Source organism: Mus caroli, chromosome X (assembly GCF_900094665.2).
Source record: "Mus caroli chromosome X, CAROLI_EIJ_v1.1, whole genome shotgun sequence".
In the NCBI taxonomy this organism is placed as follows: Eukaryota; Metazoa; Chordata; class Mammalia; order Rodentia; family Muridae; genus Mus; species Mus caroli.
In genome coordinates this window covers 145,887,785-145,909,335 of record NC_034589.1, presented here as the reverse complement: position 1 = coordinate 145,909,335, position 21,551 = coordinate 145,887,785, and the positions used below count along the sequence as shown (strand labels likewise).

The following is a 21,551-nucleotide window of genomic DNA, read 5'->3' as shown; positions in this document are numbered from 1 at the left end:
TCCTTTCCTGTATTTATTATCATTTAGGGAAATTACTGTATTGCAAAAATTGCTTTTTGGATCAAATGAAGGCTATTACAGGTTATTTTCCTTAGCGGTTGCTGAGTCTGATTTTGGTTTTGTTTAGTTTTGTTTTTGATGTGTGTAATCATTAGGTGGTAGTGATTCAGTCATTATGGCCATCTCTGTTCCTGTCATGATATTATCACTCCTAAGCTATATACCCCAGAGTGTTTTGAAGTCAGCAATTTTAGAACATATTGGTGTAGGCATACACTTTTGCAACCTACTTTTAATAAGGGTTCAACCTCTCCTCTAGCCCACCACTCAGCAGAGGGAGTGGAAGAGAAAAGTTATTAGGATATGGGGGAGGTTGACCTGTTTAGCAATAGTTCTTTGTGGGTGAGCTCGATCTTCTTTGGCAGCAGTTCAGTCCCATAGCAAACATCTAATACAACTCAGCAGCTGTAGTCCAGTCCTCTAGGCAGGCAGACACCAGGCACAAAACAGCAGCTACAGTCTAGTCCTTACAGCAAGCAGACAGAAGGCAGCTGTAGTTCAACCCTGAAGAAACCGCCAGGCTTGCCAACTGGCCTGAGGCAAGGCTGTGAAGGTAGCAAGCTGCTGCAGGAACCTCATGAGCAGTTCTATGGTAAGTTTCTCAATAGTGACTTTATCATGGTTGAACTCAACAAAGCTATGTAAGGCCTGGTTTGGTGTGTTCTGCCTTGCTCCTCTTCACTAAAGCCAAGGCTCAGTGCTCCTCTCCCACTGCCTCTGGGGTCATATTTGTACTCCTTCATGAAGAGTCCTTTCATGTGTCTGCTATAGCCAAACATCCTTTAACCTGTGTCTGCTTCATGAAAGCAGTCTTTCACTTGTTTGCTTTAGCAAGACATCCTTTCACTTGTGTGCCCCAGCAAAACATCATTTGACTTAACTAACTTTCCAAAGAACTAGACGTTTCTACTTCACATTGGAACAACTCATCAATGCCATTGTCTTTCTTGCTGGGTGAGCTTTCCAGCCAGCATCCCCTCTTCTAGCACTCTTATGATGCTATTGTCTTAGTAATGCCTGGTCCAGAAAAGCTTCATTGTTCTTTTTTTGATCCCCATAGGTTTCTGCAAAACTCTTTTGGACTAGTGTTTTCAGGTTTCTGTGACTGGTCAGGAAATTGTCCTTGAATTAGTAGCTTTCATGTATCACTGTGTGGTGCTTGGAAAAGCACACAGGCTTTACACATACTTGGTTCTGGGCTAGCCTCCATGGGTTAACCTCCTTACAGTGGTTCTTTTGGTTATTCATAGGACTTGGTGGGGGCAGGACTTAAAAACAATATTTGTGTTAGACCTCACTCTAGAGCTGGTGATTTAATTGGCCTGTTGTGGCCTGAGCATCTGCACTTATCCAAACTCTTCAGATGAGTTTACTTGTTTGGTTCCCAATGTGTGATGAAGAGTTCAATAAGTGGTTCTAAGCTTCAGTTTTCTATCTATTCAGCTAAAAGCTTTAGTATCTATCTTAGTTAGGGTTTTACTGCTGTGAACAGACACCAGGACCAAGGCATCTCTAATAAGGACATTTAGTTGGGGCTGGCTTACAGGTTCAGCGATTCAGTCCATTATCATCAAAGCGGGAACATGGCAGCATCCAGGCAGGCATGGTGCAGGCAGAGCTGAGAGTTCTACATCTTCATCTGAAGGCTGCTAGTGGAAGACTGACTTCCAGGCAACTAGGATGAGGGTCTTATGTCCACACCCACAGTGACACACTTACTCCAACTAGGCCACACCTCCAAATAGTGCCACTCCCAAGGACAAACATATTCAAACCATGACAAAAATATCCTAGAGTCAATATTTTTCTCACCTTTCTATCTCTCTAACACCTAGAACTATTGGTACATACCTGGGTGTTCAGGATGTGTTGAGTCCATGAGGCAAGGGTTTCTTACATAGTACAGAGTAAGTCTGTTCAATTAAGAAAAAATGGGGGTTGGGGAGATGGCTCAGAGGTTGAGAGCACTTCCAGAGGTCCTGAGTTCAATTCTCAGCAACCACATGGTGGTTCACAACCATTTATAATAGGATCTGGCGCCCTCTTCTGGCGTGCAGGCATATACACAGACAGAATACTAAGTTCCTAATAAATAAAAAAATGTTTTTTTTTTTTTTTTTGTAATTTCTGAAAGCTTTTAATTTATTCCCTCCCAAAGGAACAACTGCAATCAAAGGGATTGAAAGGTCAAGATTTTATTGTCTTCATAACAAAATCTGCTTTTTTTTTAATTAGGTATTTTCCTCAATTACATTTCCAATGCTATCCAAAAAGTCCCCAATACACTCCCCCCCACAGTCCCCCACCCACCCACCCCCAAAAATGTTTTTTTTTAAAGATTTATTTTTGTCTATGAGTACACTGTAGCTGTCTTCAGATACACTAGAATATGGTATTTAATCCCATTACAGATGGTCATGAGCCACTATGTGGTTGCTGGGATTTGAACTCAGGACCTCTGGAAGAACAGTCAGTGCTTTTAACTACTGAGCCATCTCTCCAGCCCCCTAATTTTTTTTCTAAGAAAAATTGTACTAATAAGCTGAAATGTTTTATTCTCTACTATATTAGTTCCATTTCGTATTGGCAGGACCAAAAAATTGATCAAAGCAGGACAGAATGGTTTATTTTGTTTCACAGTTTATGGGTAGTCAGTCTATCATAGTAGAGAAGTCATGACAGCTAGAGCTTGAGGCAGTTGGTCACATTGCATCTACAGCCATGAAGCAGAGGGAAGGTTCAGATAACCTTCTTTTTATTCAGTCTGGCCTTCCTGCCTATGGAATGCTGCCACACACATTCAGGGTGGGTCTTCCAACCTCTGTTAACTTAATCTAGATAATCTCTGGAAGGCTTGTGAATCTAGTGATTCTAAGTGATTCTAGATCCTATCAAGTTGACAGTTTTACTATCACACCAACTGTAGGTGCTGAGTTACCGTGGCTCCTTCCTCATGGTATCTGGCACACTGGGTCAACAGAATAAATGCTTGGTGAGAATTCCTTGGCTTATTGAGGAATAGGGAAATGTAGGCACAAAGGAAAGACCTAAAATGATGTGTTTCTTTTAGTGGCTGAAATAGAACATGGCCAGTCATTGGTTGGTCACACCCACTAGCTTTGAGGTACCATTGCCCCAGAGCATCTAAGATGCAGACAGGAGAAGTTTTGGGTAGATAGGTTGAAGGCTTTGTGGCTGGGTTGGTGTCCCAGACCCACCACTGGGAGCCTAGCCCAGTTACAAAAGATGGCTGGTTCAGGCTCCATAGCCTCCATTGCTTGGAGACCTCGCTGAGGTCACCCTCATAGATAACAGGAAGTTTCCCTTGCACTAGGTTTTAACATTTCTCTTAAATGCCCACCTATTCCAGTCATCTCTCCCCATCCTCTCTTCCTCCACTCCCTCTATTTACCTCCTAATCCTTCCTTTAGAGAAACATGAATTAAAATATTAGTAATGTAAACACAAATCAATAACAACAAAATGGCAAAAGTGCCACTCTTTCTGTACTAGTATGCCATCTTAGTTAGCCAGAAGTGAAAAACAGTGGTGACTGAACCATATCTGACAAGGGTATGCCAAAACGTTCTGAAATATTCACGAATATATATGAAATACACATTTACATATCCAGTTATATTAACATAATTTTATGTGAATAATATGACTTAAAGTACAAATGTCATGGTGCTTGAAAATAAATTTATGACCTTAAACAGTTTTTCTTTAAAAATTTGTATTTCTATATTTACTAAAATTAGTTCTTTGAAGGGCTGGAGAGATAGATAATTCAGCGGTTAAGAGCACTTGCTGTTCTTGCATCGGACCTGAGTTCTGTTATCAGCACCTACATAGTGGCTCACAATCATCAGTAAGTCTCTAGTTCCAGGGGATCATAATCCTCTCCTGGCTTCTGCAGACACTGCACACATGTGCTGTACTTACACACATGCACACAAAACATGTATGCATAAAAAGTAAAAATACACAAAACTCCAAGCATGATGGCACATGCTTGTAATCCCAGCAAACTTATGAAATAGAGGCATAAGGATCATGGGCTCAAGGTCAGCCTGGGCTACATACTAAGAACCTGCCTCAAAAATGGTCCTGAGATGCTAATCTGAATGTCTATATAAATTAAAACAAACAAACATGTGCAAAACCAAGATTTTGCTCATAGCAGAATATCTACAGTGGCAGGAGATCATGCAAATGAGCGTGTGAAATGTTCTTGGTAGGTTTGGTAGCATCACCATGTCACACTGCTACTTGTCTTTCTGCATGACCCAGGAGCCATCTTAGGAATGTCTTTCATTAATCACCATGGTAATGGTACAGCTAAGAGGGGATGGGTCATTAAAAATGCATCATCATGGGTGAGTTAGAAATGAACTCAGACCATACATCTTTCCGAGGTCAGGGATTCTTTTCCTTATAGAAAAAAAAAAGGCAACACTTAAAATAGAACAGAGTTTTGAAAATATGTATCTAAGCATTACAGAACTGTGTGAGATTCTTTATATGCGTGGAGGTCAACAGAGAGTTAGGAGTTCACTCTCTTAATTATTTTGTTATTTTAACCTCACAATCACCTTGTGAAGTGAGGAATAGCTTCGTTGTTCTACAAGGAAAGATAATCAAGAAGACTTAGGTGACTTTCTTGGGCTCACATTACTTAGAGGTTATAGAAGCAAAGCAAAAATTTAGACTGTTGGTATTAATATTTTGGTTTTGGTTTCTGAAGACTAATAATACACATAAATGGGAAAAGTCATCACTTATTTGAAGGCACTCCCTTTTCCAGACATGGGAGGTTTGGCGAAGGGGCTGGAACCTTCAGGCTGATTTCACTGGTGTTTATTGACCTTTTATTAGCCTTGCCAACAGTTTTCCAAAGGTGTTTTTCAGGAAATCAGGTATGACCTACAATATAATAAATATTCATTTCTTTTTAACAGAACCATTGCCAACTATTTAGTGTGGAGAATGGTTTATTCCAGAATTCCAAACCTCAGCAGACGCTTTCAATATAGATGGCTAGAATTCTCAAGGGTAAGTTGCTGAATATTGAAATGTTTCATCAGGGGCCAACTTTACATGCTGGGGGAAGTTCTAATGTTAACTACTTCCGGAAAAAAAAAACTTTATGGATGGGATGTAGGGAGCTTGCAACCTAAATTCTACTTTAAACTTATTCACATTAGTTCATTTTACTCAGGTATACCTATTTACTATAAATGTACCCCAAGCTCTCCATTCTGGCTGTATAATAATATTTAGAGTGATACTTTGGGCCATCCAATCTTGTTCAAATGTCCCTCCTTAACAGCATATTTCTGTTTATTTCAGTGCTTTTAACTGAAATTATTGTTTTGATGTTTCTTAATGATATATCCCTTTCAAAGTAGTTCAAATTTATTTTAATTTCTTTGCCTTTTTACTGGCAAACACTTGTGATAATTATGTGTGTTTGTGGGGTTTAGGGTGATATTTTGATCTACGAATGCAATCTAGAAAAATTCAGTCAGATAATGAACATATACATCATTCCAGCAACATATCACTTCTGTGTTGAGAACATCAAAGGCCTATTTTATCAAAATTGAAACACACAATTATCATTAACTATGATTACTTTATGCATTATGATAAACATTGCCTAATATCATTACGTATGTGGAATATGAAATAATTGATGTAAAAAACAGAGAGTAGGAAGATGGTTACTAGGAGTTGGAGGAAGGAGGACTGGGAAAGAGAAATGTGCATCAAAGAGTACACAATTTCAGTTAGACTGGAAGGACGCAGTCTGATGATCTATTTCACTGTAACTATGGTTTTTAAGATTTCTCCATGTTCTGATTATATATATATATATATATATATATATATATATATATAGAGAGAGAGAGAGAGAGAGAGAGAGGGAGAGAGAGGGGGGGAGAGGGAGAGGGGGAGAGGGAGAGAGGGAGAGGGAGAGAAGGAGAGAAGGAGAATCAGCTTCATTTTTTATTTGGTGTTAGAGTTGCATATTTAACTTTATTTAGATATTTAATCTTGATTCTATCCTAACTCTGCTAGACCCGTTTTAATTTCCTTCCATAATATCCTCTTTAAGTGCCTGAATCCATTTTCTTCCCCCCAGTTACCTAGCCCTTGAATCTTTGTTTCTCACCCACCTTTGTTGTCTCTTAACTTACACAGACAGATGTTGCTTTCATCTGCATTTCCAAGGCTGATGACTAATTCTGCCATGGCTTAGGGGACTTAAGGATTTTGTAGCTTTAAAAAGTATTTTATTTTTCTATCTATTTAAATCAAAGTGAATGTTAAATCGTATAAGCTCTTATTTTATTTAACATCCGCTTTAGTTATTAGAGAAACTGGGAAATACAGAAATTTATGGTGGGTTATTATACTTGGAGAGTGATGCAGTTATTTGGGGGCAACTTTTGACCCTTTACAGTCATTGGAATATAAAGTTACCTTATAAAGGCTAGACATGCATGCATGAAACAATTACTTATATTTAGGTCAAACCAAATAGTTAAGATACAAAACAAGTAGATCTTTTTGCTGTGTGTGTATTTTTAACTCCTATGGATCACATAAAAGATGGTACCCAGCTGCTTTCCACCCTCACTGTGAAGAAAATGAGAGAGCGAGGTGTAAGAAGTAGTGTGTGAAAATTTGAGGTTAGGTATAAGGGGATGTTTCTTGAACATGAAGTGCTAAATATAATATTGAATTGCCAAAGAAGGTTGTAGGATCCCTCCCTCTCTCTCTCTGGAGGTTTTAAAAATAACTTCATCCCTTACCTCTGAGAAGGGTCATGTTCCCAGAAAGGAAAGGAAGGAGAAACGAATTTAAGCTTTAATCCCTTTTGCCCCACTCTAACAACCCTGCTCTAAAATTGTGCATGGGGTATTCCAGGCCACAATTCTCAGGGTCTCTGTCCCTCACAGTCTGCCGGTACACTCCATTCTCCAGAGAAAACTTACATGGCATTTATTTCTCTGCTTTCATCCCCAGAGTAAACCTTGGCACTTTCAAATCCTGCTTTGGAAGTCCCTTACTTGTTTGTAAATGTTTTCTTATAATGGCATAACAGGACAGATGGGAAAAGCCTTTACATTTGTATTTTCCTCTGCTATGACACTATGTAAATGGGTTACCCAGGTTGCTCATGGTGAGCCATGGTCTGCTAGTCTGCTAACAAGAACTTTGATTGCCCACAATTCCAAACTTTTCCTGGTAGAACTGCAGACCTCAATAGGTACTAAGTACTATCTGAATCCTTGGACAGCATTTACCTTTGCTCCATTTGCTGTAGAAAAGCTATGACATTGCCCATATGTTTTTCTTAATGGAGAAAATTGGACTAAAGGTGAAATGCATTGTTTTTTCACTATTAAAGCATATTCACTTGGTTGTGGCTAGAAATCAGGGAAAATCAAGAGTTTTATTTTCTCCATCTGATTTCACTGTGGCCTTTCCTGTCTGACATCTATCTGCGAGGGGGATGGGAAGTATTTTTCTAGATGGTTTGCCTTCCTTTTTTTTTTTTTTAAACCCAGCAATAAGTTTTATCCGAAGCTTAAATTGTATTGCTTTTTTTTCCACAGGTAATCCAGGGGACCACAACTCTGCTGCCTCAGTGGGACAAATGTGTCAACTTTATCGAGAGTGCACTCCCATATGTTGTGGGGAAAATGTTTGTGAATGTTCACTTCCAGGAGGATAAGAAGGAAATGGTAAGTGGAGCCTCCTGGATGATAAAGGCAAACACCCAGAAGAGTGGTCTTCTAGGCAGATCTGACAGACAAGATGGTCCACAGTCTGCAGTCTCCCTTCCAGGGTTATAGATTCAAAGGCATTCTCTTATATTTCTTCTCATTTTCCCAGGAAAACAGGAATAAAACTCATCAAATGTGAGATGAGATGAACATATATTGGAGGTCTGAGGACAGAGAATGTATGCAATAGCTGTCCAGAAGGGTGGGCCAGTGTGACTGAGGATATTTGGTATGGCTGCTTAGAGGCAGGTAAAATCTTAGTCTAGGTCAAGGTCTAGTTTAAGGTCATGAATTTTTTTATATTTTTTTATTAGGTATTTTCCTCAATTACATTTCCAATGCTATCCCAAAAGTCCCCCATACCGCCCCCCACTTCCCTACCCACCCATTCCCATTCTTTTGGCCCTGGCATTCCCCTATATTGGGGCATATAAAGTTTGCGTGTCCAATGGGCCTCTNACTAGGCCATCTTTCGATACATATGCAGCTAGAGACAAGAGCTCCGGGGTTCTGGTTAGTTCATCATGTTGTTGCACCTATAGGGTTGCAGATCCCTTTAGCTCCTTGGGTACTTTCATGAATTTAAAGATATTTGTCACTATGGTTACATGTTTTTCTCCATCTGTTTCAAGTGCTTTGAAGGAAATATATATATACATATATATATATGCACACACATGAATATATATGTATCTTTCAGCATTACTGAGGCTCATTTGACATACAAAATTTGTATATATTCAAGGTATACAATGTAATGATTTGATACACACTGTAAAGGGATTACCACAACAAAATCAGCACATTGATCATCATTTTGTGTTTGTCTGTGGGATAGTATTGTGTGACACTATTTCTGGGGAGCCAGGAACAAATGTCTACTCATTCCAGATAGGAAATTGGCAAAAGCAATGACCCCACCAAAGTCCAGCTTAGCGAACCAGTGAGTTTCACTGGGGTTACCTATAAGGTTATGGGAGAGGAGCAGGGGTGGCTGAAAGTCACAAAGACTAGAACCCTGGAGTTCCTGCATGAGATGCCTGCAGCTCAACAGGTTAGAGTATCTTTGGGGCAGTCAGCTGGCCTGTGCCCCTTCCATACAGCCTGGCTGTTTTCTCTTTTTCAAGCAGCTGGCCTGGCTTCTTGTCTCCTTAGAAGTCTTTCCTATGTAAGCTTAGGGAGGGGGCCTCGTGTATCTAGTCAGTTTGAAAAATCTCTCCAGGTTTCTGAGTTGTTTACTTTTGAGTCCTAAGGAGCATCCCTTTAAATTTTCCAGTCTTATAAGTCTCACCTTTTTTTTTTTTTTTAAATGAACTTCTTATATCTTAATGGAAGGAAATTAGTATACAACATATGGACACTTAATATGTACTTTCACAAATTTGAAGCATATAACACATTATATATTATTGTAACTAAAGTCACCATGCAGTGCATAAGATCATTGGAACTTATACATCCTTATATGAAAGGCTGTACCATTTGACCAACATCACCCAATCCCACACTATGTCACTGACAACTTCTGTTTATATTCTCTGTATCTTGGAGTTCCAAAATTTTGCAGGTGGTAGGGGGAGGAATTCCACATATAGATCTTATTTTTCCTTTTGTGTCTGGCTTATTTCACTTAGCATTATGCCCTCCAAGTTTATCTATGTTATTGGAAAAGATAAGATTCCCTTGCTTCATGGCTAAGAAATACACAGACATGCATCATACTTTAGGTAATTCCATATCTTGGTTATTAGGAAAAATGCTGCAATGAACATGAGATCCAGCTGTCTCTTGAGGACTTTGCTTTATTTCCTTTGGCAATCTAGCCAGTAATAGGATGGCTAGGTTGTTATGGTAGTCTTTTGGAGGATCTTCTAAACTGTTTCAACTTGATGGCAGAGCCAATTCATATTTCACTCTATAAGGTTTCTTTGTTTATTTATGCACTTGCCTCTTTTGACTTTCATAGTCATTACCTTAACAGACATGAAGTAATATTTCATTGTGGTTTTGGTTTTTATTTTCCTGACTAGTTATAAGCAATGCATTTTCATGCTATTTGAATGTCTTTGGAAAATGTCTAGTCAGGCCTTTTGTTCATATTTAGTTAGGCCATTATTTTTGCTACTTTTGCTATTGGGAGTGCACTTTTGAGTTATACATTTTAGTTAGCCACTTTTATGTGAATTTTCTTTGTCTAAATTACATTTTACCAATGCCAATAAGCAAAATATCCATGTGTGATTCAGTATTAGAGTACTGCCTTATCAATCAGATGTAGACATATAAGCATATCGGACACAGGTAGTTAATAACCATTGAGTTTGAGGGTAAAGACACAGAGTCTGTTAAGTCATGGTAGTTCAAATGGTTGGTGTCATATAGTGATAATAGTATCAGATGGTGGGTATTCTGTGTCATATACTGGAATTTATTCTTAAATATCACTAATCTAAATACATTATCTTTTGTTAATTTGTTTTTTTACTATCTTTGAAGAATTTCTGTCAAGTTTGAGAACATATTTTTAAAATAAACAGGCCTATTCTAAATAGGACCACCGAGAAATGAATTCTTGTTTTTAAAATGCTCAGTAGTCTTCAAAGTTTTTGTTTGCGCTTTGGCCAGAGTAAATACATGGAAACCTTATTAAATAATCACAGGGGTATCACTAAAACCTCAAGAGGATAGAAATACAATGAATGACTAAAAAGAGTATGTACTGGGAGAGGTACACATATTTGAACTAATCTGAAAAGTAGGGAATTTATTTTCCTCAGTTTTGGTGCATGTGCCCTCTTTTCAAGTCTCAGGGTATGACTACTTTTTTTTTTACCTTAAATTATTTGCTTCCCCTATGCCCAAATTATTTGCCTCAGGGGATAGTTATGTTGGAAACTTGTAAAAGAAAACAAAGCTGGCTTTTTCTAGCCTCATTTCAGGGATTCCACCCAAGAGCCACTGATGTACTTGTTTTAAAAAAAATATGGATTATTAAGAACAGTCCAGAGAAAAGGAAAGGCCACACTGGGGCAAATTCCAGAAAGTCTAATTTGTACTGAGAGACTGTGATGGCTTATTTACCAAGGGGACTCTGTTAAACAAATGACCATCATCAGAAGGTTAAAAACCTCAGGTACTACTAAAATCTTTCTGCATGCGCATATTGCATGGCCTTGTTACAAAGCAGAATCCATTGCAAGATGGTAGTAAACCCACTGCATTTTAACAAAGATTCCCTTTAATTTGGTCCAGTCTAGGGCCCCAATTTCCAGCAAGTTCCCATTTTATCCTGTTGCTGTGCCAGCTACCACACTTTGAGTAGCAAGTCCCTCACTTCACTCACTAGAAAATAATTATCACCTGAAACAGAAGCCCTGGTGAGTCACTGGAGCAGGTCAGGTCAGGCCAGGTCAGTTGTCTCGACAATGATACTTTGTTTACTCAAATGGTAACAGTGTGAGCAATGCTTCAGGTTTCAATCTCTGAAAATCTAAATGATTGAGATTGTGTCAAATCCTGGGCGAGGGCCTCTGGTTTTGTATCCTGCCCCACTCCCTAAATTATTGAATTTGTCCTTAAAATAGTTTTTTTTTTTCTGACAGATTCTTTTTTTTTTTTTTTTTTTTTTTTTTTTTTATGTTTCTTGACTATCTTCACAACAGGGTTGGCCTAATGGCCTGTGGTTGATATCCCTTGACATTCCTGTTATCTATTGTAGCTGAGAGGGAGCAAATGATACATTTCAAAGTTTCTTTTCTAGAGGGAAAGTGACTTCTTTCTTATCCCTGTCTGCTGCCTTAGCTCTATGCCTCTCCCAATCCACTGATCTACTAGGACTGCCTTCTTTTTCATGAGTCTCTCTCTCACTCTCTCTCTCTCTCACTCTCTCTCTCTCTCTCTCTCTCTGTGTGTGTGTGTGTGTGTGTGTAATTACACACTACTGTTTCTTTATGGTTTTCTAAGTGCAAGTATACCTGGGTAAATGCAGGCATACTGACCGCAGCCCTTATTCCTTCATTCACACAATTATTGGATTTTAGCCAATTTAATTAGCAATGAGAAAAACAGGATATAGAAAAAGAGAGTCTTTCAACACAGAGCCACCTAAAGGGGCGGGGGGTGGGGGAGAACAAATCTTCTGCCATTCAGAGAACGGGACAGACATGTTAGCTGCAAGTCTTGCTTGTATGGTACCTAATGGACTGGCCAGTGGAGTGACGGAAAGGATATGGGAGACCTCTTTTGATCTTTGTTGTCTTTGTGGTTTGATGTAACACTATAGGACAGAGCAAGGATATAAGCCCTGTGTATAGGTTTAAATTTCTTGGGGATTATGTTTTTTGAAAGTTATAGGTTGGAGGTTGGTGAGACAGCTCAGTGGGTAGGAGCACTGACTGCTCTTCTGAAGGTTCTGAGTTCAAATCCTAGCAACCACATGGTGGCTCACAACCATCCATAATGAGATCTGACACCCTCTTCTGGTGTATCTGAAGACAGTTACAGTGTACTTACATATAATAAATAACTAATTCTTAAAAAATAGTAATAGTCTGGTAAGATGGTTCAGTGGGGAAAGCTCTGTCTGTGCAAGCCTTAAGATCAGAGTTCAATAAAAATTTAGCATAACAGAAGTAGGTGAAAGTAATTTAATTTTAGTACCCTAATCCAATGTAAAGGTTTGTTGTTTCAACGTGCCAGCAGAGGGGAGGTTGACATCAGGTATTTTCCTTTTTAGTGTTCTGTTTTACTTTTCTGAGAAAGGGTCCCTCAGTGTACCTAGAGCCTCACCAGTTTGGTAAAACTCCCTGCCTGGCAAGCCACACCTACCTAGTGCTGGCAGTTTAAACACAGACAGACACTAGCAGCTTTGGGAATGTGAACTTGGGTCCTTATTCTTGCACAGTTGGCACTTTGATCACTTAGCCATCTCTCCAGTCCATAACTGCTACCTTAAATGCACAGGGAAATGCCTTAGATTAATGTTCATAGAGGTCACATGAAGAGTCCTAGGAAAGTAAGGAATAGAAATGATTGTCATGATATCTGGTGCAATAGTCATGGTATAATTAAATCTAGTGATGAAGATTATGGTAGCAACATTAACTGGGGTTTAACTGTATGTCCAGTACTCTTCTAAGCACATTCCAGATGTGGAGCCATTTATCATCGATCTTGTGATTACTATTAGTGTTTCCACTTTCCAGATGGACAAAGCTGAGGCTTGGAGTGTATACATAAATTCCCCCAACATCATGAAAATTGTGTAGGTTAGGTCTAAATCCAGTTAATCAGGCATAAGCCCATGTTCTATTGTGAATTAGTTTTCTGTTAACTATAATTAACTTTGGAAATAATTAGCTTACATAAGACAAATGTCACACACACACACACACACACACACACACACACACACACACACACACACAAAACCCACATAGTTGTGGTGCTTCCAGTCTGTGATCAGGTGGCCCTATTGCTTTTTGACCTGTGACAATACAGCCTCTCATTGAAGATGCATGTTGTATAACACAGCCCTTACCTTATAGACAGGGGGTAGGAAGAGGAAGGTGCAGGGATCTGATGAGTTAAATATCTCCTAAGTCCTATACAAAGGCTCTACCATGTTGGGATAGCACCATCTTGAGGGCAAGCCTTTGGCACGCAGACGTTTGAGGGCCACATAAAAGCCAGACTAGAATGTATTGTCTAGCTTTTCCCTGAAAGACACCTGCGTCAGCATCAATTTCTAGAGTGGGGTACTCAGAGACTTCACAATGGCTTTTAAAATTCAATTTAATTCAACTAATTCAAACTTGTTGGAAGCACACTCTAACAACAATAAGATACAAAAGCAAAAGGCACCCATTTTCCTTTTCTTAGATTTTTAGAGGCTGAAAACAGAAGACGTTTTGTTTCTAGCATTTCAACATTTTAAAGAAAAAGGCGGTGAAACCTAATTGAAATCCAACTTGTTGAATTCCATTTTTGTATTCATATGTTTCTCCAAAGAAAGAGGCAAACAATAAGAAACAAGAGGACCATCAGAGCTTCGATGTAAAACAACACTGTAGGCATGTCTTTGGTTTAGTCTGCATACCAAACTCAATTTACAGTATTTTCTACATATACAATTCTAATGAATGATTTCTAATATTTGGAATAGTGAACTAAGACTATACTTTTCAAAACTTTAAAAAAATTATTACTTGCATTCCATAGTTACTAAGCATAAATGTGGACATACATATTAAAGAATAATATGTTTATTGTGATGAATTTTTAAAAGAATTTTTTCTAGTTTCTAGAAAATTCTAGAAAAGTCAGAATTCCCATCTGGACATTTTGGCTAAGCTGAATTTGTTTGTTTATGTGTTTGTCTTGTTTTACTCTTCCTTCATATCTTGTATTTCTTTATACACACTAGGTACTCAAACACCCTCACTTCACTCATGCATCTCAGATCCACCAGGTGGTATTTTTTGCTGTCTGCTCATGTTTTCTGCTTTTAATCACACAATAGATCCCATCAAAGGAAAACAATAACATAACAGTTTTTGTTGCTTGTTAGACTAATAAGGGCTTCTTTATTTACCTTTTTAAAAATGTATTTTTGTTTATCTGTATGTGTGTGAGTCTGTTTGAGTTTGTGTATCACATGTGTAGGGGAGCCTGTTGGGGCTAGAAGAGAGGGTATTAGTTCCCTTGAGATCGGAGTTTCAGGCAGTTATGAGCCACCATGCATGTGCTAGGAACCAAAGCTGGGTCTTCCACAAGAGCAATAAGCACTCTTAACTGCTAAATTAATCTCTGCAGTCCCACAACAACACCAGGCTTTGTTTAGAACTACTGCAATAGGTATCATCTCTCTTGCAAAAGAAAAAAAGGAGCTGACACTCAACCATGCCTGTTAGCAAAGAAACCAAGAGGTTTACAGCCAGTAAGCCATTAGATGGCAAAGTCCTAAGAGAAGGAACATGGAGAGAAGGAAAATCTTAACTGAACTTATTCTTGCCATAGGTAGGCCAAGGTAGCCAGATATTAAGCACTGGGAGATCTGATACTGGGAGTGATGAGACTTTGAATACTGAAAATTCCTTTTAACTCTGTTAAGCAGAAGTTTTGATCAAAGTTGGCAAGGCAGGTCTGGTAAGCATAGGATGGGGGTGGGGGCTAGGGAGGAGGGCAGTGTTAAGATTCAACTGAAAAAAGGGCTCATAGGAGACTGACTATAAGTTTGGTCAAAGGGAGGCTCTTTGTCAGTTCTCAAATGGAAGCTAAATAGACTCATTATACTTCATATTTAGATGATTAGGTGAAGAATATGAGTTTTATTCATTGCTTAGAACAGTTCAGTTCTTGTACTCTAGAAGTTTCCACCCCACCCTTCCAACTAGTAAAGCCATAGATGACCTACATACAGATGACTATAGTGTCTTCTATTTGTTTGAGCTACTCTCTTTTTGAACAGTTCTGGTATAATTCTTAGCCTAAGAATGGAATTCTCCTCCTACCTCATACTGATTCAGCTGGTGTTAAAGACTTAAATATCCACATGGGTCCAATTGAGGTGGTAACTTTGAACTTGAAACCTCCATATACTAGGAGCTCACCTCATCAGTGAGCCAAGATAATTGAATTGATGTGCTCCCATTAATATTCTTTAAGTTCTTTAATTCCCTTGTTCACCATTTCTCTCAGTGGTTGAGTAAATGAGATGTAACTCTAATGCTGATGGCAGAAGTCACCTGAAAGTCAGTGTCATGCATTAAAGCACTGCCCTTATACTTAGTGGTTCTTTGTTCCCTACATATGCAGTGCTCATGCGAGATGTTCTCAGGAAGATCATTATGCAGAAAAAAGATTCCTTTGCACACAGATTATGCACAGAATAAATACTCTGTCAACCAAGTGTCCTTACTTAGTCCATCTAGCAAATAGTACCAGCTAGCAACAGGGTCAGTGTTTAGAGAAACTCTGCTGAAGACCTGTCTGAAGTAGAGAAAATGAAATGATTTGGGTTTTAGAATATTAACTTTGCTGCACTGGTATCTCAAAATCAGTATCTACTTTTACCAAGTTGGGAAAATTAGTTAACCTCTTTGAACCTATTTTCATATTTATAAATTGTCCACGAGTATCTGTTGCTAGAAGAATGCAGTGTAACAATTACTCACAGAATCAAACTGGCATTTAGCAAAAAGCAATTACTTGTGGTGCATCTGGAGTCCGTGATGGTCCCCTCTACAGATCTGCTGATTTTGGCTAGGCATGCTCAAATGTCTGGGGGTTGGCCCATCAAGATTAGTTTTGGCTGAAGTGACTGGGACAACTAGGCCCTACTCCATGTGTCTTCCTTCTATCATCTGTCTAGCCTGGGCATGTGCCCATGATGATGGCAGAGGTGCAAGTGAGCAAGCAGAAGCACGTGAGGTCTCCCGACGTTCAGGCTCAGAACTGACATAAAGGCTGTGATGCTCAATCTTCATTGTCATCTTGACTAGATTTAGAATCACTCTAGAAACACCCCACTGAGAGAATATAGATTTAGCTGAGGAGGAAAGACTCAAGTATGGACAGCATCATTCAATGGACTGGGACCCCTGGCTGAATATAAAGAAACCTTCATTGTTCTGTTTCCTGACTGTGATAAATGTGACCAGCTTCTCCATAGTCTGTTGTCATGTCTTCATCACCATGATAACCCCAGAGCCACTGTCAACCCTTCCTCTTTCCCCCTATTTTTTGGTCAGGATGTAAAACTAAAGCTGCAATTTCAGATTATCACAGATAGAGATAAAATAGTACGTGCCTTTTTGGTTTGGGGGTGAGGATTAAATGATATAATCCTTATAGTTGAGGCAGTACAATCCATCATGCACAGTAAGCAGCCAGTCAATGTTAGCACATGTTTCTTCTGTGGGTCATGCCTACCATTAACAGGAAAGGTAGAGTTTATAATATGAAAATTTTAATATAGGCTGTGGCATCTTCTGCATGCACATCGCCTCTTTCTAATCTATCTTAGAGTGAGAGAAATACAGGGACTTTTGTCATTACTAGGCCTCCATTGATTCCTGCTTAAGAGGTTTCAGTTGGAGTAAAACCCTGTTTCTTTTTTTAAGAAAAGACTTTGGGGGCCAGGAAAGGGTGTAAAATCCTCTAAAGCTGGAGTTATGAATGTTTGCTAGTAGGTACTGGGAACCAAACTGTGATCCTTTGCAAGAGCTGCACGTACTCTTAACTGCCAGGCCATCTTTCCATCCCTTCAATAAAGATCTTTTTAATACCATTGGCCTGGCCACATCCCAGAAGATGCCCTATCATTTAACATTAGTTTGGCTCATAGCAGAATCTCAAGAAACTACTCAAGGAGCCAAATATAATTTTTATAACAGATCCAGGTTTCACAACTCTCTATGGGCTGAATCTTGTTGCAGTAAATATTCTCAGACCCCAGTGTTGACAACTCACTTATGCAATCTTTGGTAAAAATGACATCCAGCAAAAGAAGTAATTTAGATAGCTCATTGGGAATTCTTTTGAAATAAGTGTGGACATTTATTCTTGGCTTTGGCCTTGAGTGTCCTGCCATGATTGTGACACATTTGGCCCACTTTTCACATTTGTTGTCTACAACTTGGGATAGCATGGGACAGTGTTGCTCTTGCCACATTTTATTGGTCACCATCTGGGCAGGCAAATTGGATCATAACTCTGCAGTGCAAATGCCTGGGACTGGAGATTCAGTTACTGCAAGAAAGTATTTGTGCCTTAATCAGATGTGAATACGGGGAATAACCAAACACAGTTACTTGCTGGGAGAAAGGGTGTAGTTATCATAGCTAAGGTCAAGAGCTGAGCCATTAGGATGACACAGTTAACTTATAAATATTATTCTAGTTTCTGATCCATTCCCTCTGAGAGTGGCAAAGTGGCAAACAGGACATGATAAACTATAATATAGGAAAGCGCTTGTATATTCATATTCAATGAAAAGGACATTCTTCTTGTTCCTAGTTCTGTCCTACAGCTGTGTGACTTTTAGCATGAAAAGACATGCTAAACTCTTATGCCACCAGACTAACATGCTTTATAGCATTACTTGGACCCAAATAATGGGATATTATTTTTTTTCTTTTTCCAACATGTTTAATGGCTATGCAAGTTTGCTAGTCCTGACAGTGTGATAGGATTTATTAGCTCACTTGGCTGCCAGAAACCCCAGCAGTTTCTATGCTTAGATTTTTTTGGCTTAGCCACTTGTTCTGCTTCCATTGTAAGTCCAGTTTTTACTTATTTCAATGACATTATTATATTTTTTATCAGAAGCCAATTCAAACTCATTTGTATAAATATTTATAGCCTAATGAATCAATTAGTATGTCATATTTATGAATTCATTTAATGTTTGCCTTTCTAGTAAGATGACAGTTGCCCTTTCCTCAGAATATGCCCTCTACCTTTTTAGTTAACTATGAACGTTAATAATAATGTCCATTCTTCCTTTTCACTAATAAAGTGGTTTGAAGTAGTTTGATGTAGAGGAATCATTCTCTGTTCTACTTCAATAATATATGGAGATAGAGATAGAGATAGAGATAGAGATAGAGATAGAGATAGAGATAGAGATAGAGATAGAGATAGAGATAGAGATAGAGATAGAGATAGGGATAGGGATAGGGATAGGGATAGGGATAGGGATAGGGATAGGGCTAGAGCTAGAGCTAGAGTTAGCTAGCTAGCTAGAGATAGATGGACACACACACACACAGAAAGGGAGAGAGATATGTAATGTTGATATCACCAATTTAAAAGTAGACTTGGCTAACTTACTAAGTTACCTGCTCTTCCATAGAAGAGCTCTTCCATGGATTCTGTAGATGGATTCCGTTTTGAATCACTCATTTTGAATAGGTCTGTTTAAAACAATGACTTTATAGAAAAAGCAATGCCTTGTACTTCTCTGTCTTTTAAAGTTTCTTATTATTAAATCTCGGTTATATTTGGAAAGTCACATACTATCTGTAGGAGAGCTTGATATTTTCTCTTATATTGGATGATTATTATAGATTTGCATACATGAAAAACGTTTGATTCAATTTCAGTTCCTTATTAAGTATCTACTAGAAGCATTTTTTTTCATTTTTAACAAGATTACTCAGTATGATGGTTTAGTATATGTACAGAAGCCACAGCCATCAAATCTAGCTTCTTATGTGCTAGTCCCTCCATGCTCCAGCCTCTAGTAATTACTCTTTGACTTTCAGGTTGACTTATTATTACTTTTAGTGTCCACATGTAGCATCCTATTTCATCACTAACATTTGCTGTTTAAAAACAATAGCCATTGTACCTGGAGTGAGATGGCACCGACTGTGACCTCCACTTCCCCAATGGCTAATAACACTGAGCATTTTCTTTCATAGTTTGCTTGGTCATTTGTATTTCTTCTTTTGAGACATTTCTATTCAGATCATTTGCCCATTTTAAAACTGGATTCCTTGGGGTTTCTTTTTTCTGGTTTTTCTTTTGTACTTTATATGGTTAGGATATTAATACTTATTTATTTATTTATTTATTTATTTATTTATTTATTTATTTTTGTTTTTTCGAGACAGGGTTTCTCTGTATAGCCCTGTCTGTCCTGGAACTCACTTTGTAGACCAGGCTGGCCTTGAACTCAGAAATCCGCCTGCCTCTGCCTCCCAAGTGCTGGGATTAAAGGCGTGCGCCACCACGCCCGGCGGATATTAATACTTAAGCAGATGATTAGCTCACAGATATTTTCTCTATTTACTAGGTTGGTTCTTCATTTCATTCCTTTAGTGGAACAGAGGATTTCTAGTTTGATGGATTCCAATTCTGTATTTTTGCTTTTGTTTTCCGTCCTTTGAGGATCAAATTGAAAAAAATTTCATGATCTACTCCAATGTTTGGAACTGTTTACTCTGTTTCTTTCTAGTAGTTTCTTGGATCTATTCTCCTTCCTTCATTGTACAAAGTGGGAGACAGGGATCTAGTTCAACACACACACACACACACACACACACACACACACACGAATATCTAGTCTTCTCAGTACCATTTTATTGAAGAGGGAAATGTATGTTTTGGCCTTTTGTTGGGAATCAGCTGGCTTTAGATGCATGGGTTTATTTCTGGCATTCCTGTTCTGTTCCTTTGGCTTGTGTGCCTGTTCTCATGCCAATACCATGCTGCTTTGCTTATGTGTTTGTTGTATGTCTCAAAATTAGATATTGTGATGCCTTTAGCTTTGCTCTTTTTTCTCAAGATTGTTTGGGATGTTTGGGGTCTTCTTTGTCTCTGTATCAATTTCAGGATGGCTTTTGCTAGTTCTGTAAAAAAATAGTATTTACCCAGAAATTATTTTGAGTTTACAAATCATTTTGAGTATCATGGACATTTTAGCAATATTAATTATACCTCTCATGGAAATGGGAGGTCCTTCCAATGTCTGGGTTCTCTTCTTTCCTTAAACACAGAACTATACTTTTCATTGTAGATGTATTTTACTTCCTTTGCTAATCTAGTCCCATATATTGTAATTCTTAGTTATTGTCAATGGATTTGCCTTTACAGTTTCCTTCTTATCAGTTTTATTAGGACATATTATGCTAGTTGTTTTATGCATTGATTTTTGTATCTTGTAACATTATGGAATTTATCATTTTATGAGTCATTTGATGGAGTTTGAGGTTTTTTTCTGTATACAGGGTCATATAATCTATAAACAGGGATGGTTTTATTTCTTCCTTCCCTGTTTGTATGCCTTCTATTTCTTGCATGAGGTCATGAACTTGTCTTTACTAGGCATCTGCGCCATGTCAGTCAGTATTAAGTATGAACATGAGATAGAAAATCATGTAAAAATCACATATGATATATAAACCCATAAAAGTTACTGAAAATAGAAATTTCAGGATACCTGTTGGTTTTCTTACATATATCTATAGTCTTATTTGGTCTATGTCATGGTTCTTGTTCTCAACTTTCCTAGGTCTTGTTAGGGAGACTAAATAAATATAAATAGAAACAAAATAATACATCATATATATTCATATTATACTGACTATAAGCCTGGAAGGAACTCCAAAAAGGGATCGAAAATCAAGATGAGATTCATGGATATGACTAAGGATCTGAACTGGTTTTGTAGGATTTCTTTATAGCCAGAAGCAAAGACTGGAAGTAAACTATAATCAATCATGGGATGAACTGAATCTCCTGACTGTAAAACACCATTGGCATTTATTTAAATGAATCAGTATTACCATCATTACCAACTTATATGAAAGGATGTGGGGAGAAAAGGTAAGAAGTGAGAGTGTGAAGGAGATGATAGGAGAGTCTCATTTTTTTTTTTTTAAGCTCACGATGGAAGAATAAAATGGATATAGATACATGTGCAACTTTCTTATTTTATTTTATTTTATTGGATATTTTCTTCATTTACATTTCAAATGCTATCCCCAAAGCCCCCTATACCTCCCCCTGTTCTGCTTCCCAACCCACCCACTCCTGCTTCCTGGCCCTGGCATTCCCCTGTATTGGGTGGAGCATATGATTTTCTCAATGCTAAGGGCTTCTCCTCCCATTGATGGCCGACTAGGCCATTCTCTGCTACATATGCAACTAGAGACACAGCTCTGGGGGTACTGGTTAGTTCATATC

The 21,551-nt window shown here is 38.4% G+C and overlaps 1 protein-coding gene across 1 annotated transcript in view; it reads left to right on the top strand.

The window, feature by feature from the left end:
* Nucleotides 1-21,551, top strand: part of Phex (phosphate regulating endopeptidase homolog X-linked) — a 238,258-nt gene that overhangs the window by 71,056 nt on the left and 145,651 nt on the right. The window contains exons 10-11 of the mRNA XM_021152917.1: nt 5,022-5,115; nt 7,689-7,817. Coding sequence (XP_021008576.1) covers nt 5,022-5,115; nt 7,689-7,817 — 223 coding nt within the window. The remainder of the gene's footprint in view (nt 1-5,021; nt 5,116-7,688; nt 7,818-21,551) is intronic.